Source organism: Gymnogyps californianus, chromosome 8, assembly GCF_018139145.2.
Source record: "Gymnogyps californianus isolate 813 chromosome 8, ASM1813914v2, whole genome shotgun sequence".
In the NCBI taxonomy this organism is placed as follows: Eukaryota; Metazoa; Chordata; class Aves; order Accipitriformes; family Cathartidae; genus Gymnogyps; species Gymnogyps californianus.
This window is the reverse complement of record NC_059478.1, coordinates 20498928-20512063: the sequence shown is the minus strand read 5'-3', so window position 1 is coordinate 20512063 and position 13136 is coordinate 20498928. Positions and strand designations below refer to the sequence as shown.

General features: G+C 37.3%; 1 protein-coding gene across 2 annotated transcripts in view; it reads left to right on the top strand.

Annotated features, from left to right (window-relative positions):
* PRKACB (protein kinase cAMP-activated catalytic subunit beta) overlaps positions 1-13136 on the top strand; it is a 74008-nt gene that overhangs the window by 28755 nt on the left and 32117 nt on the right. Inside the window, exon 1 of one of the 2 annotated variants that reach the window (XM_050900970.1) lies at positions 9208-9394. The exons of the other annotated variant lie outside the window; for it this stretch is intronic. Within the exon in view, the coding sequence (XP_050756927.1) occupies positions 9208-9394 (187 nt within the window). Of the gene's footprint in view, positions 1-9207; positions 9395-13136 lie in introns of those variants that run through there. 2 annotated transcript variants of the gene reach the window in all.

Here is a 13136-nt window from a genome sequence, read left to right as displayed (position 1 = left end):
GCCTACTGGCAGTTACATCTTGCAATAAAAAGTTTTCTCAATTTCAAGATACCCATCTGAGCTTTAGTTGTTTTGGCCTTTATTGTAAAGTAACGCTTGGGAATGCCAGAGGATACTATGGACTGGGAAGTAAAGTGCCTGTTTGCTTACTGGTAGCTGGAAAACACATTTCATAAATAGCAAAAGGGAAATGGTTCATTTTAAGTATTTTTTTTTAACTTGGTAAATGATTTCTGTTATATCCAAATGTAAATACTATTTAAGAATATATCCAGATTGCTAATAAATAAATTCACCTTACGTGAAACAAACTGGATATAAATTATAATTTATAAATGAAAACCCATCACAGATAGGGAAAAAATAAGATCTGTGCACTTTGCTGCTACCTCACTAAGAAAAATAGCCAGTAATTAGAAAGTTGGTGTGTGAATTATTTCCCCTCTAAAAAATCTGAGATATTTAGTTGTGTTTATACAACACATTACAGATGAATGACTGAGTACTTGTAAAACTTACTGTTTGGTATTACAGTTTTCGTACCTCACGCTTCATTTGGTCTTAAACCAGCAGATGGCATTTGTTACTCTGTTTAAGTGCAGACTAACATAAATTCTGTAAACCCAATGCAATTAACTTCAGTATATAGAGAAAACCTGTCGTCTGAGCTGTACTTCTGATGCCTCTGTATTCATGCAAGTTCCTGTAACTGGGATACTGCTTACTTAGCACAATGTGTATTAGGAGCATTTAACAAACTTTGAAATATCCTCTTACACATTCTACAGCCTCTTGTCTTGGGGCCAGCAGCATCCCCTCTGCTTTTCAGGGATTCAATGCCAATTTTCCACTCTAGCTGCTGTGGAGGACAGTGCTAGATCTATACGAATTCAGTCTTTCCCCTGTTTTGTAGAGTATCTGAAGCTGAGCAGGCTGGTAGGAGTGGAGGGACCAGGACACTCCAGGGCAGCCTGTAGTCTAGCGGTAACGCGCAGGAATACAGGATCTATTTCTAATACAAGCAGGGGCACGCGCATCTCCACGTCACATGACCAAATGTTTTGTACTTTAAACCATACTTTATGAAAGCCACTACTGTATTCTGATTTGCACTCTGTACTCTTTCATTCTATGAAGAAGCACTATCCCTTCCAATGAAGTAACTTTGGTTTTGCTTTCTTTCTTATTTGGGTATTTTCCTAATTGAACCTAAATGTCATATAATTGGGGAACACTCCAGTTTTGGAGGAAAACAAAATTTTAAATTTAAAATATTTAGCTCAAAGTGGAGTCAGTTGGTTTTGTTTTGTTTTTTTCCTCTAGGAGATGTGCTGGTGATTTATAATGCAGATAGGCTTCCTGAACGAGGTACTAAAATGATTCTAGTAACTCTAGTATTTGTCGTTCTGGTGTTCTACTGTACAATACAGAATCTGATAGTAGAGTGTAGCTACTACTATAGTAAAGAATTTTTATCTACAAGACTTTAGTTTTGGTGAGCATTTTACTACTGTCCCTTCTCTCACTTCCTCCCATTATCCCATATCAAGAATTAGCTCTAAGCATGACCCCACATCTCTCAGGTTTGATTATCATTTGTTACACGATGCACTCTTGACTCAGGACACGTAGTGCTTAATTTGTCCTGAGCCGTGGTTTTCCAACATAAATGTGCCTCTTATGGGGCGGTTCCTTAATATAACCAAGTAGCTAAACTGAGGAAGGATAGGCCAAACCTGCAGATTCTAGAAAAAGTAGAGCTCATCAGCCTGAAGCTTTCTGTAGCCAAGATCACCTCCACAGCAGCTGCTTACCTGCAGGAGCCTTTGCTGTTTCTGTGAGAGACAGGTCTTCAGGATCATTGTTCTGATGGGAGATGGGCCAGAATTCAAGCAGGTAGCTTCTCCTTCAACCCAGTCACATATTGAGCAAAATGTCCAAGTTCTTAGTGTGTTTCATGTAATTCAGGGACTTCATCTTACTCATTTTGATGGATAACCCATTAATGCTCATTATTAATCAACAGTATATTTTATTGTAAATTTAGTGGTCCAAAACCTTTGTCTGCTGTTATTTTTTTCAGAGAGAGTGAGTTACTGAGGTCATATGCTAAATTTCTTCAAAATTTAACCTTGGGGTTTAATTTAAATAAGTCCATTCACTTCCCTGTTTTTTCTAGACCTCATTTGTCCAAAAGCAAGAACATCTTTCTTAGTCTTGGCAGACAACTATTTCATGCAGGTATAACAAAAACCACTTACACAGGTCTTAGGGTACTTTCTCTTTTGCTGAAAAGTAACAGGGTTTCTACAAAACTTCTGATTGTGTGTCAAACTATCTTAAATAGTGCTATGAAGGATGAATTACGGAGGGTTGAGTAGCTTACGATCTGGAAGGGCACAGACAAAGCAGGTTTCTACAAGTACTTTCAGAAGATTTCTTGTACTTATGTGAAAGCAGCTATTTCAAAGGTGGATCTTCACTAAACTTTGTTTTATTATGGAGCTATTGTGTAATCTTTATTCACATTCTGAAAACCTCTGTCTTGTAATGCGACAGTCAGTCCAGACCATAAGTACCAGCAAGCACATCATCTTGAAGGGAGCTATAAGAAAAGCAAGGAGGAAGGAGCCGTGTTAGAAAGGAGAGGAATCCAGTTCTCTTTGGCGAGTTGGGCAGTTTTATGGAAGATTTGGCTTGTAATGAAAGAGGTCTCTGTCCCCTTCTTCTCAACGCTAGATTTGGGACTGTGACTACAACCTATTTGACTTCAAAATAACCAGATATGTGTTGATAGAAATGAGGAAACTTGATCTGCTGCCATGGTATGTGCATGTGGAAAATCACATCATCTTCGATGATGAATTTGTAAAATTTTGACAAGAAAACTGATGGGAAACGTGAGAGCTTTTAGCTTGCATATAAAAAATCAGATGCTGAGTACAAGGAGGGTTTGACTTCTTTTCTTTTTTTTTTCTTCTCTAGGTTCTTAGGGTTTTTTTAATTCCTTTTGTATCATCATGGATAAAAAATAAACGATGCTGTTGGACCATGTGAGCCTTAATTTATGCTTCCTGGTGAGAGATGAAGGTATTCGATGTCTGCTGCAATTAAGCTTGTGTACAGTAGATGCCAGTAGAGGTCTATTGAGTCAAAATAGAAATATGACCAGCATTTCCATAGCAACAACTTCCTCTTGGCGGTCCTATTTATAGAAGTGCTGCAGTCCCAGCCTTAGTACTGCTCTCAGAGGGGCTCCCTAGTAAGGGTTAACCTTTTTAGAAAAAATGTACACGTAAAGGTACACAAAGACTGCATGGGTTTACTTTCTTGTGTTTTATTAAACAGTGAAATTATTGATTGTGTTTATTTTGTTTATATACATTTTGAAAAATCTTTGTTTCAAAATGGAAAGCCATTAAATCTGTAAGATATTAGCAAAAACTGCTCTTCCTTCTGTGTGTTTAAAAAGAAATGCAAGCTAGTGGTGTAGTGCTGGACATATAGTGAAAATCAAAATACACCTGCTTTTCCCAGAAGCCTTTTTCTGCCTCTATTTCTACCCATAATTCTTTCTGAAATATGCATGCCTGGCAAGAATCAAAATGGATTGTGTTTAATTACATAATTTCTGATGAAAATGTTCTTTTATTTCTTAGTTATGAAATGGCTATCTGTATACTTTGTTTTACGTCCTTTTCTCTCAAGCTTTATGTAACAACTAGAAAAAGATCATACATATTTCCTCAGGCTTATAGCACAGAACACTTTAGGTTCTTTAGTATATAAATGCTTATAAACGTTTGTATCTTCTAATTCAAAATTAGACAATTAGATTATTTTCTTAAGTGTGTTGGCTGCATCTTTCCACTTATAAATATTTTACTGGTCAATACAAGACCTGCTAAATTCAGCAAGATCCTCAAGCTCTTAAAAATGGAGGAACCCTAACTAACACTTTGTATCAAATAATTGCTCACTCCTTTTGTAATAAATAATAAATACTAAAGTTGGACTTTCATTGTTAAAATAACTGATGCGTAAAGGAAAAGACGTGCTTTATCAAGCCATCAATTTTTAAAGCAAATAAATAAACTGTCTTTAACCTCTAGAAAAAAGTTCTTTATTATTCATTTATAAGGTTTCTTTAAGTTATTTTTCCATAGATTGCAAACAAAATAAATATGCAGAAAATATCACAGTATCATTTTACTTGTGGATGAAGGCCAGTGCTGAAAAGGAGAAATAGGAATTTTAAATATTTAAAATAAGAAGATAGAAAAGAATATTTTTATTTAGCCCTTAAAGAGAAGTAGAACATGCGTAAACAGGCAGATTGAGACTCAGCTTCGTAGGTAACCAGGAAAATAGTAGGTTTCAAGATTTGGAATTAAGACCTAAATTTTAGTTAGCTGTAGGTGATCTGAAATTTATTTTGCATCATGGATCCATTTTTCAAGGTCCTGTCGAGGAGTACAGTTAATTGTCTTTAAAACTCCTGTATGTTTTTGACTGCAAGTTATTCATGGTTAACCTTCATTAAACACTAGAGAAGACACTCCCAGTTTCGACAGTGTGAGGGAATTTCAGTTCTGTGTATGAAACTTAGTAGTATGGCATTAGATCCTAGAAGTAAAATAAATACGTTTCAAAGATATATAGGTGTGCTGTAGTTTTTAATGTTTTTCTATTTTGTACTTCTCTAAAATTCAGGAATTTCATTATAACTTTACTTGGGAAACATTTTAAATATTTTAAAATTATAATGTGTGCATTTTTCTGTATTAAAGCAGGACTTCTGTATTTAAAGCAGGACTGCACGAATCATGCTGTTACTCAACCATGTAGGCTCTCCAAGGAAAGGAGGGTGCTCTCTTTCTTAATCTTTAATTTTTAAGGCTTGACTGGTAGGGTAGAATTGCTTCTTAGAAATTGAGAAATTATGTTTTAGCAGAGATTATTAAAAAGAAATTGTCCACGTACCTACATTATTCCTGATTCTTTTTCAGCAAGAAGCTGAAAGAGTCTGTGGCTGGGTTATAGTGCTGTGTGTTGTTACCTGTGGTTGAGAGATACACACTGGGCATCAGCCACTGGGAAATGCACACAAGGTTATGGGTTGGCCATCAGGAAAAGTATAAATGGTTTTGTTGCCTTTATCAGACTAGAGGACCACAATATTAGCCCTTTTCTATGGCTATCATCATTATGTTGTTTTTTATAAATTTGTGGGAGAGAACCTTAAAAAATTTTACTGAAATATTATTTATCAAAATACTGTAATTTACACATGTAATGTTCAAATTCATAGCTGAATCTCTTACCCACCTCTCTGGGTTTTTTAATGTGTTTTAAAATATTGCCAAGATCTAGTGGCTAGAATTTAATGAAAATAAAATTTCTGCATAAAGGAAATTCTTTTTCAGTGTTGACTTTGGCTGCAAGGAGAAGTTGCAGAAGTTTGAACTGAGTGGGTTTGGGAGCGCTTTGGAAGAGATGGAGCTCTGCAGGCAAAGGGAACCACCCTGCCGGCACTGAGCCCCTGCGCTGATGTTGCTCAGTCAGGCACCGGGGTTGTGAGCTCCCTGGCATACACCAGGTAGCACATACACTGTGTAGCCTGGGCAGCTTGTTTTTATTTTGCAATAAATATGAACAAAGAGGGGATTTTCAACACTGCCCGGCTGGGGAAACTAATAGGAGACCTGGCTGGCAACTGACTAGTCTCAATGTCTTCAAACATTGATTATTTTTTAAATAACTGACCTGAAGTAGGCCATTTTTTTGTAACAGGAAGGTTTCCTAGGCCACAGAGACTGTCTGTGGAGTGAAAGTTATTCAGTGAAAGTTTAAATGCATCCTAATCAGGCCTGATATTATACAGGTCATACCCGTGCACAGAGGCTGACACACACCTGATCTGACTTTTGTAGCATTGAGTGGGTAGAACATCTGGATGTTTGCGGTCTGGCTGGAGCACAGCCAGCTTTTGCTCTTTTGGGAGGGTGTACGAGCTTAACCACAAGCACTGCACAGCTTTAGATCAAAGCTGGCTCAGCTGCTTCTTCCAGCTCGGAGCATGAGTAAGATGACCTGAAGTCTGTTTGCACATATCTGTATGAGCATTTAATTGTATTTAAAGATTTACAAACTGTTCTAAGGAAAAGCAGTACTGGCTAGCAAGTGGAAATCCTAAGACAAGCAGAGCCACAGAATTTTGCCTTTGATAAAGGTCCATCCATTGCTGATTAATGAGATTTTGGGCGGTAAAATACTATGTCAGAGCTTGTGGATTCTGTGCTTCATATATAACATATAAAATACTTGGTAAGGATAAATTAATGTTGCATAGATTTGGAAGATCAGTATGTCAATAAGATGAAAGATTAAGTAAAAGCAAATAGGAGGTTCCACCTTTAAAAATCGTGGACTTCATTTGGAGACACTGAAGTCCACATGGGATGTGGGCTTCACAGAAAGTCAGTGTAGTAATATTTTGTATTATAATCAGGCAGTGCCAATCAGTGCCAAAAATTTCCTAGATTAGGAGGGTGTATTACTATCGTGTACAAATACGACCAGTACTTTCTTTTCATGGTTTGCATGTGGAGAAGAACTTCTGTAAGTGTTCGCTGGCAGTAGTTTGTAAAATTCTGGCAAATCCAGGTTTTCTCTTAGGATATCTTCTAACGATCCCTTTTTGATAACCTGTTTTCACTTAAACCAGTTCACTTCTGTGATCTCAGAGGATGGATATTTCTGCTTCCTGTTTTTGGCACCTAATTCAAGCGTCCAGTTTAGTCACTTGCGTGCATTCAGAGCTCTGAATTTTGATGGGCAGAGTTGCTCTGACAGTTCCCACATCTCTCCATTGACTTTAGAGGGTTGGCAGACTAACTTATGTAATGTGAAGCAATGTGAATTTTTTAAATTACCCTCTTTCAGATCAGGGAAACGAAATGGTTCAGTTGAAGACTTGTGTGAAAGATAAGACGGCAGTAGTGTAAAGGCTCAGAACCATGGGAGGGGGGAGAGACAAGGCAAGCGCACCATCATACCAGGTGGCTTTGTTTACTGGAGAAAACAGCCAAGGTCAGAGAAAATAATAGTCTCTTGGAAGGATTCCCTGGATGCCCAGAGACTTGCGATGAGCTACAGGGGAGCACGGCTATAGAATTCCAGAGAGGCTCTTCCAGCCCCACAAAGTTCACCAGGCAGAGAAATAAGCATCTTGTTGTCTAAGTATTTCTTATACTGCTGTATGGAAGATGGCATAGCATTACTGTATCATAAAGTGTTTGGTTATGTGTGGCACATAATATATCCCCTCTGCCTATTTGTGACCCTTGATAAGGCAAACAGATCCCCATGGTCTTCACTAGCTCTTGTTTCTGCAGCGGAGCCTTGAACCGATGGGATGTCATGGAAGTCAGCATTGATCTTGCAACAAAGCAGGTGAAAGGCTGGAAGGCATAAGGTGGAAAAGGACCTGTAATGGGCTGGCATCCAGGGAAGGTTGCAGCACCTGACCCTGACCGGGGAGAGCAGCCTGGTCACCAACAAGATAGCAGGTGCTCACCCAGATTTGCACCGATGTGTAAAATGTAAGCGTTTAGACAGTTGGTTCCAAATTTTGAACAGGTGCTAGAGAAAGAAATTATGTTTCCAGAGTGTATCTGGAGCCTGAAAGCAAAGGGCGTTTCTGTGCTTTGCGTAGAGTCTAGAAATTTAAACTGTTGTGTTGACTGAGGCCGATTACGAGAAGTCTGGAAGTGCCCGTTAGGAGGAATGTAGCCAAACCTGTGAAGTCTGTCCCTCGGCATTTTTATTGTTTTATCATTATCATAGGCAGTTTGTCATCATGGGTTTTTTTCTGAAGCACAGAGCTGTTATGAAATAGTTATGTAATGTCCAAGGATGGATATCTGCTGACATTTGAAAACTATTCAGTGAGAAGTATGGTGGTGAAAAATGAGAGGTATGTCTTTAACACGTGTTGACTGTAAGACAGGAGACAGATTGTGGAAAACTTATTTCAATCTTTCTTAAGAATAGCCTAAATTTTTAAGAAGCCACATCTTGTATGTGCAGAGGATATACTGGGAAACCTGCCTAAAGTATGTGTTTCCATTTTCACAAAAATGAATATTTAGTATTACCCGTTGTAAGCATGCAAAAATTACATAACTTGCAAATTAATATAATTTAATGTTAAATACAGCTTTCAATTTATTTTCCCTATGTTTTGCACCATTAAAAATTATGCTTTCTAAACTTACTCTTCAGTTGAAAATACTCTGATTTCTTGTGAAGGAAAAAACTTTCTTACGCAATTCCAGGAGACTTGCATGCAAAGCTTTTACATAAGCCATGTTGGGAGCTGGTGACCGTGACTTTGTGACTCTCCTTCCAGCTGCCTTTGGGGCTGGGAGAGTGAGCAGGCTGCTAGATAAGGATCTGCCAGTGCTGGTTGTTCTGGTACTTTATTCTTGAAAAAGTTAAATGCGTTTGGTTCATTCTTGGAGTAAGTAGAACCCTGTTTGGATAAGTATAATGCAGTCGTGTTTATATGTACGTTAGAATTCAACTTCTTTAGTCTGGTTTTTCTCAAAGGAGGAAAAATACTTCCCCCCCCCCCCCCCCCCCCCCAGTAATAAAATAATAGTTTATTCAGTAGTTTCTGCAAGTCACCTCCTTGCTTAGAAAGTTGTTTAGTTGAAAACATGAGATTACTAATGCTTAGATTACAGCTGGTTATGTTTGCGATGATGATGGTAGTACTCCATCTTAATAACAGGGGAAAAAACTGCAGAACAGTCACTTTCTTTTTTCATGCATGGTTGTGGTAAATTAAAAAAAAATATATCTGCCTTCTGATCTTTACTTCTGAACAAGTTGTTTATCGTATTTTAACATAAAATGTATATTTAAATATAAAATGTGATGCATTAAAAAGCTGTGAAACACATTGGAGAGCAATTACTGCATTTAAAACCCAAACTTTTCAATTGACATGAAAAGAGACTTTTAGCAGTACAAACCAGTACATTATAGACCTTTTCTTAACAGGAAGTAGAAGAGAGTGGTGGTTAGAAAACACTGCATACAGGAAGCTTGACACATGCATAGCTCTTAGTGGCTCTGGGTTGTCCAGCTCCCTTTAGATATTTTCTCTTTTGCTTTTGTAAAAGTCGCCAGTGTGTACAGATGGCAGCTCAGAAGGAGGTACCTTGTAACCAGTGCACAGGGACAGCCACAGCGCTGCAGAGACTGGAAGGTTTTGCTAATCGCCTTTTCCATAGGCATTCAAAGAGTGGTGCGCATGAACAGAGGGCGGCTCTGGAAAATGAGAGCCAACATTGCTCTGAACTTGCTGTCCTATGGGACAAATCAAGTAAGTAGGGGGGGGTTGTTTGTTTTATAGATATTCGCTCTTCAGTTTGCCTAGTAAGTGAAGAACCTGCATGTTTGTAATCAAATATGAACACTGATCTGTGATACATTCTGGGAGCACTTTTACAATTCATTACGTAAAGGTATTAATTTGACGAATAGCGTATTGCATCAGGCAGGGGGAGATGGGGGGCTGGTTCATGGACTGGTAGCTGGCAGGAGAATTTATCCCTCGTCCCTTCTTTTCTCTTAAAGCACAGTTGACTTGTTTTGGCAAGCCCCCACCCCAATTTTTACTTCTAAGTTACTTTATTTTCAAATTAAATGAGCTAGTTCAGCAGAAATAGAAAACTCATTAAAGATTGTAATGTTTAAACTTTGGAATAGGCAGACATTGCTGCACAGATTAAAATTCTAATTATAGGGCTTTTTATCATTCATCGTTTTATTTTAAGGGATATATACATCAGAATGCTCTATACAGTGGTAAACAATATAAAATTGTGTTTGGTTTTAACTATTACGTATTAATTCAGTGTGGGAATGCTGACTATCATTAGCTTTAATTTCTTAATTAGTGAACAGTTTACAGTATTATTTGTACGGATTAAAACTTTTCATGATTGCATTTTGGGTAATAAAAGTGAGAGATTTCAAAAAAATCACAATCTAAATAAATTGAAGTTTGATTTTCATTTTTTTTCTTTTAAAGCCATGCATTATTTTGCAAAGCACTTATTGTCTCTGTGGTTAAATACTCGTTTTAAAATGTTACAATATGGTAATTGACAATAATTTTGTTTCAGATTTCAGATTCATTGATGGATTTGAGATAGCACAATTATTTCAGTTGAAAATAGGCCTTAGCGGAAATGCTTAGCATCACAGTGTTACTGTGAAGAAAATCGGTGTTTATACATGTCCATGCTTGCAATTTAAAATGTTATATGAGTAGGGAGTGAATCTGTTCTCAGACGATAAGAAGTAAACATGGAAACAAAAAGGTGTTAATGCATTGACCTGAAATAGATTAAATCTAGGTCTCCCAAATGAGATGGGAAAGGATCAGCTAGTTTTGTTGGGAAGATGAATGATGGAAGTGCATAAATTCTAAGCTTCCACTTCTCCAAAATATTTTCAGCTTGGTAAAAATAGACACATACTTGTGTTTATGTAGAAGCTCTTTTTTATGTAAATAGCTATTTGAAAAAATAACACTGAAGCATTTTTGTTTATATAACATGAAGAAAAAAATGGTATTGACCTACTGACACTTACAAATTGTGACCTGTTTGTGTATAAGTCTACTATTTTTTTTCCCCCTCTACTTAAGGCAGGCTTCCTCGTATGACATGCTTGATGAGGAAATGGACTGTCGTGTCTCTTGATGATAAACATGGTGAAAATGGCTGTTCCGCGAATGCTATTTTAAGTCATAATTAAGCACAGTAGTTGCATGCAGTTTTTCTGAGCCAGAGTTACTGAGCTGGTAGCTGAATGGTGGTTGATTATGTAGCTTTGGTTTCAGGGTGAAATTCTGAATCTTTATCCTGAACCTTTACTCTCAATTTGTAGATTATTTTTAAGAAAATAATAAATTGAAATACTGTAGGTACACATGGACTAAGTCTAAGTTTCAAGATTCTCATTTCACTACCGCTGTAGCCGAAGGAGTGATAGAGAAGATAAGGAGTACAGTGGAGGGAGTATTTCTGTCTACTACTGACTCCTAATTATATCTTCAGAAAAATACATCATCTGTGAAAATTCTTTGTGAAAAATGAAAGAGAAACAGGTTTTGGTTTGATTTGGGTTTTGTTTTTGTTTGGGTTGTTCCCCCCCCCCCCCCCCCCCCGAGAGTTCAATGTCATAGAATTGCATAGGGTCACTGAATTCAGGTCGTAGATTAATTTCACAGAAAGTTTAATGAGTAAGTGGTGTTTTAGAAACATACTGGTGTTTGTCTTGTAAGGATATTTGAATGTTCTCAACTATTCTGCCCATATCACTGCAATTTAGAAATATTGGTGTAAGGTTTTAGGTGAAGCTACATAGCAGACAGCGTGAATTACTCTTGAAGTTCGAGGCAGAAGCACTCTCTTTGATTCCTGAAAAAAGTTTGGAAAGTGACTTCTCAGAATTTTTGTTGGTTTAGGTTTGAGGTAGAATCCGTTTGAAAAGGAAGTTAATACATTGATACCTTCTGCTGTAATGAAATACTGTTTCTATGTATGTCCTTTTACAAGCAGTTACTGCTGAAGCTACGGGTTTGCTGAAGGGGAGGGAGCTGCTGCTTGTTGGGTGGACTTTTTGTTTGTGTTGTCAGTCGTCTAGTGTTGTGGGTTTGAGTAATTTGCCATGTGGTCTATGGTCTTAGAGGTTTTTCAGTGGTTGATCTTGAAATTTAACATCTTTTCTTTGTTATTTTGATATGTAAAACATAAAGTTTTTCTAATGTGCCTTGGATTCTTGGTTGATGCTTGGAACGAATGTGTTTTGTGGAATCCTGAGAATCCAGTAGGGCAGAGGTGGCTCAGGGCACCGTGGGCCTTGGAATCTGTTTTAAAAAGCTGACTGAGCGCATGTGTGATTGTACAGCTTGATAACCGGATCAGTTGTGCTGCCCAGCCAAAGGATGACAGGGATGTGATGGTAGTCATCAGAATGATGTATTTCATTCTTAGTTTAGACATCTTGACTGTGACCACTTGCAACTATATGGAACCTACGTTTTGATTTTTGTTTTGTTTTCTTAGTTGCTTGTTGCTCTTTGAAGGATTGAAATGGGAAAGGAGAATGAGGCTGCTTGGTTTTGAATGTAGAGACAGTAAGATCAATATGAATCTTTTATTCTTGAACTGATACAAATATTTTCCAAATCTGTGCATAATAAGAGAACACATTAACAACTTGGATAACTGAAATGGTCAGGAGAGTCACCACTAGTGCATCTTTCTGTCATCTTCATAGTCTCTAAATTGCAAACGGATGTGTGATGAATAGTCAAAGAAATATTATTTGGTCTTTAACTGATTCAAAATAATAACAGTATACTTTCAAATACTGTGGAATGACTTAAAGAGATTTAGCTGAATAATTACTATATATATGTGTAGAGAAAAATACACGTGAAATACGAAATAACCTACAGAGTACGTTGTGTGAATTGATTAAAGCTTTAGAATAACTACTAGTTGGGTACAAGTCAACAGATAATTCTGGTCTAAGGTTGCCATGGAAACAACCAGTGCTTGATATAATTGAGAACATCTTAAAACCTCCTGGTGTTTGCATGCTTTTTTCCCCCTGCCATTTTGAGTTGCTTTAGACATGAATAGGTAGCATTGGTCAGAACAGTTGTAGTTAATGAGCAAAACCAAATACCCGTGTCCTGAATATTGATTTTGGTTTACTACTGGTATCTTGTGCTTCATAGTTTTTTGCATCACAAGGAGCTCATAAGGAAGAGCAGCTCTCTGGATTCTGTGTGCTCTCTCTTTCCAGTTAGTGTATAAGTGTGTTTAGAGATTGAAGCACTGATTTGGTTAGAGATTAACATACTTCATCAACTGTTGGATTAATATTAGGAGCAATATGTTTCTGAAAACTAGCTTTTCAGCATGAATGGTAAGTCTTTTCTATTACCTTTGACACTATTTTTTTGTTCCGTTTTCACAATCAGGAAAAATCTACCAGGTTTCCCTTTCTTGTCTGCATAGCTGCATCGACTAGTGATCTCTTTG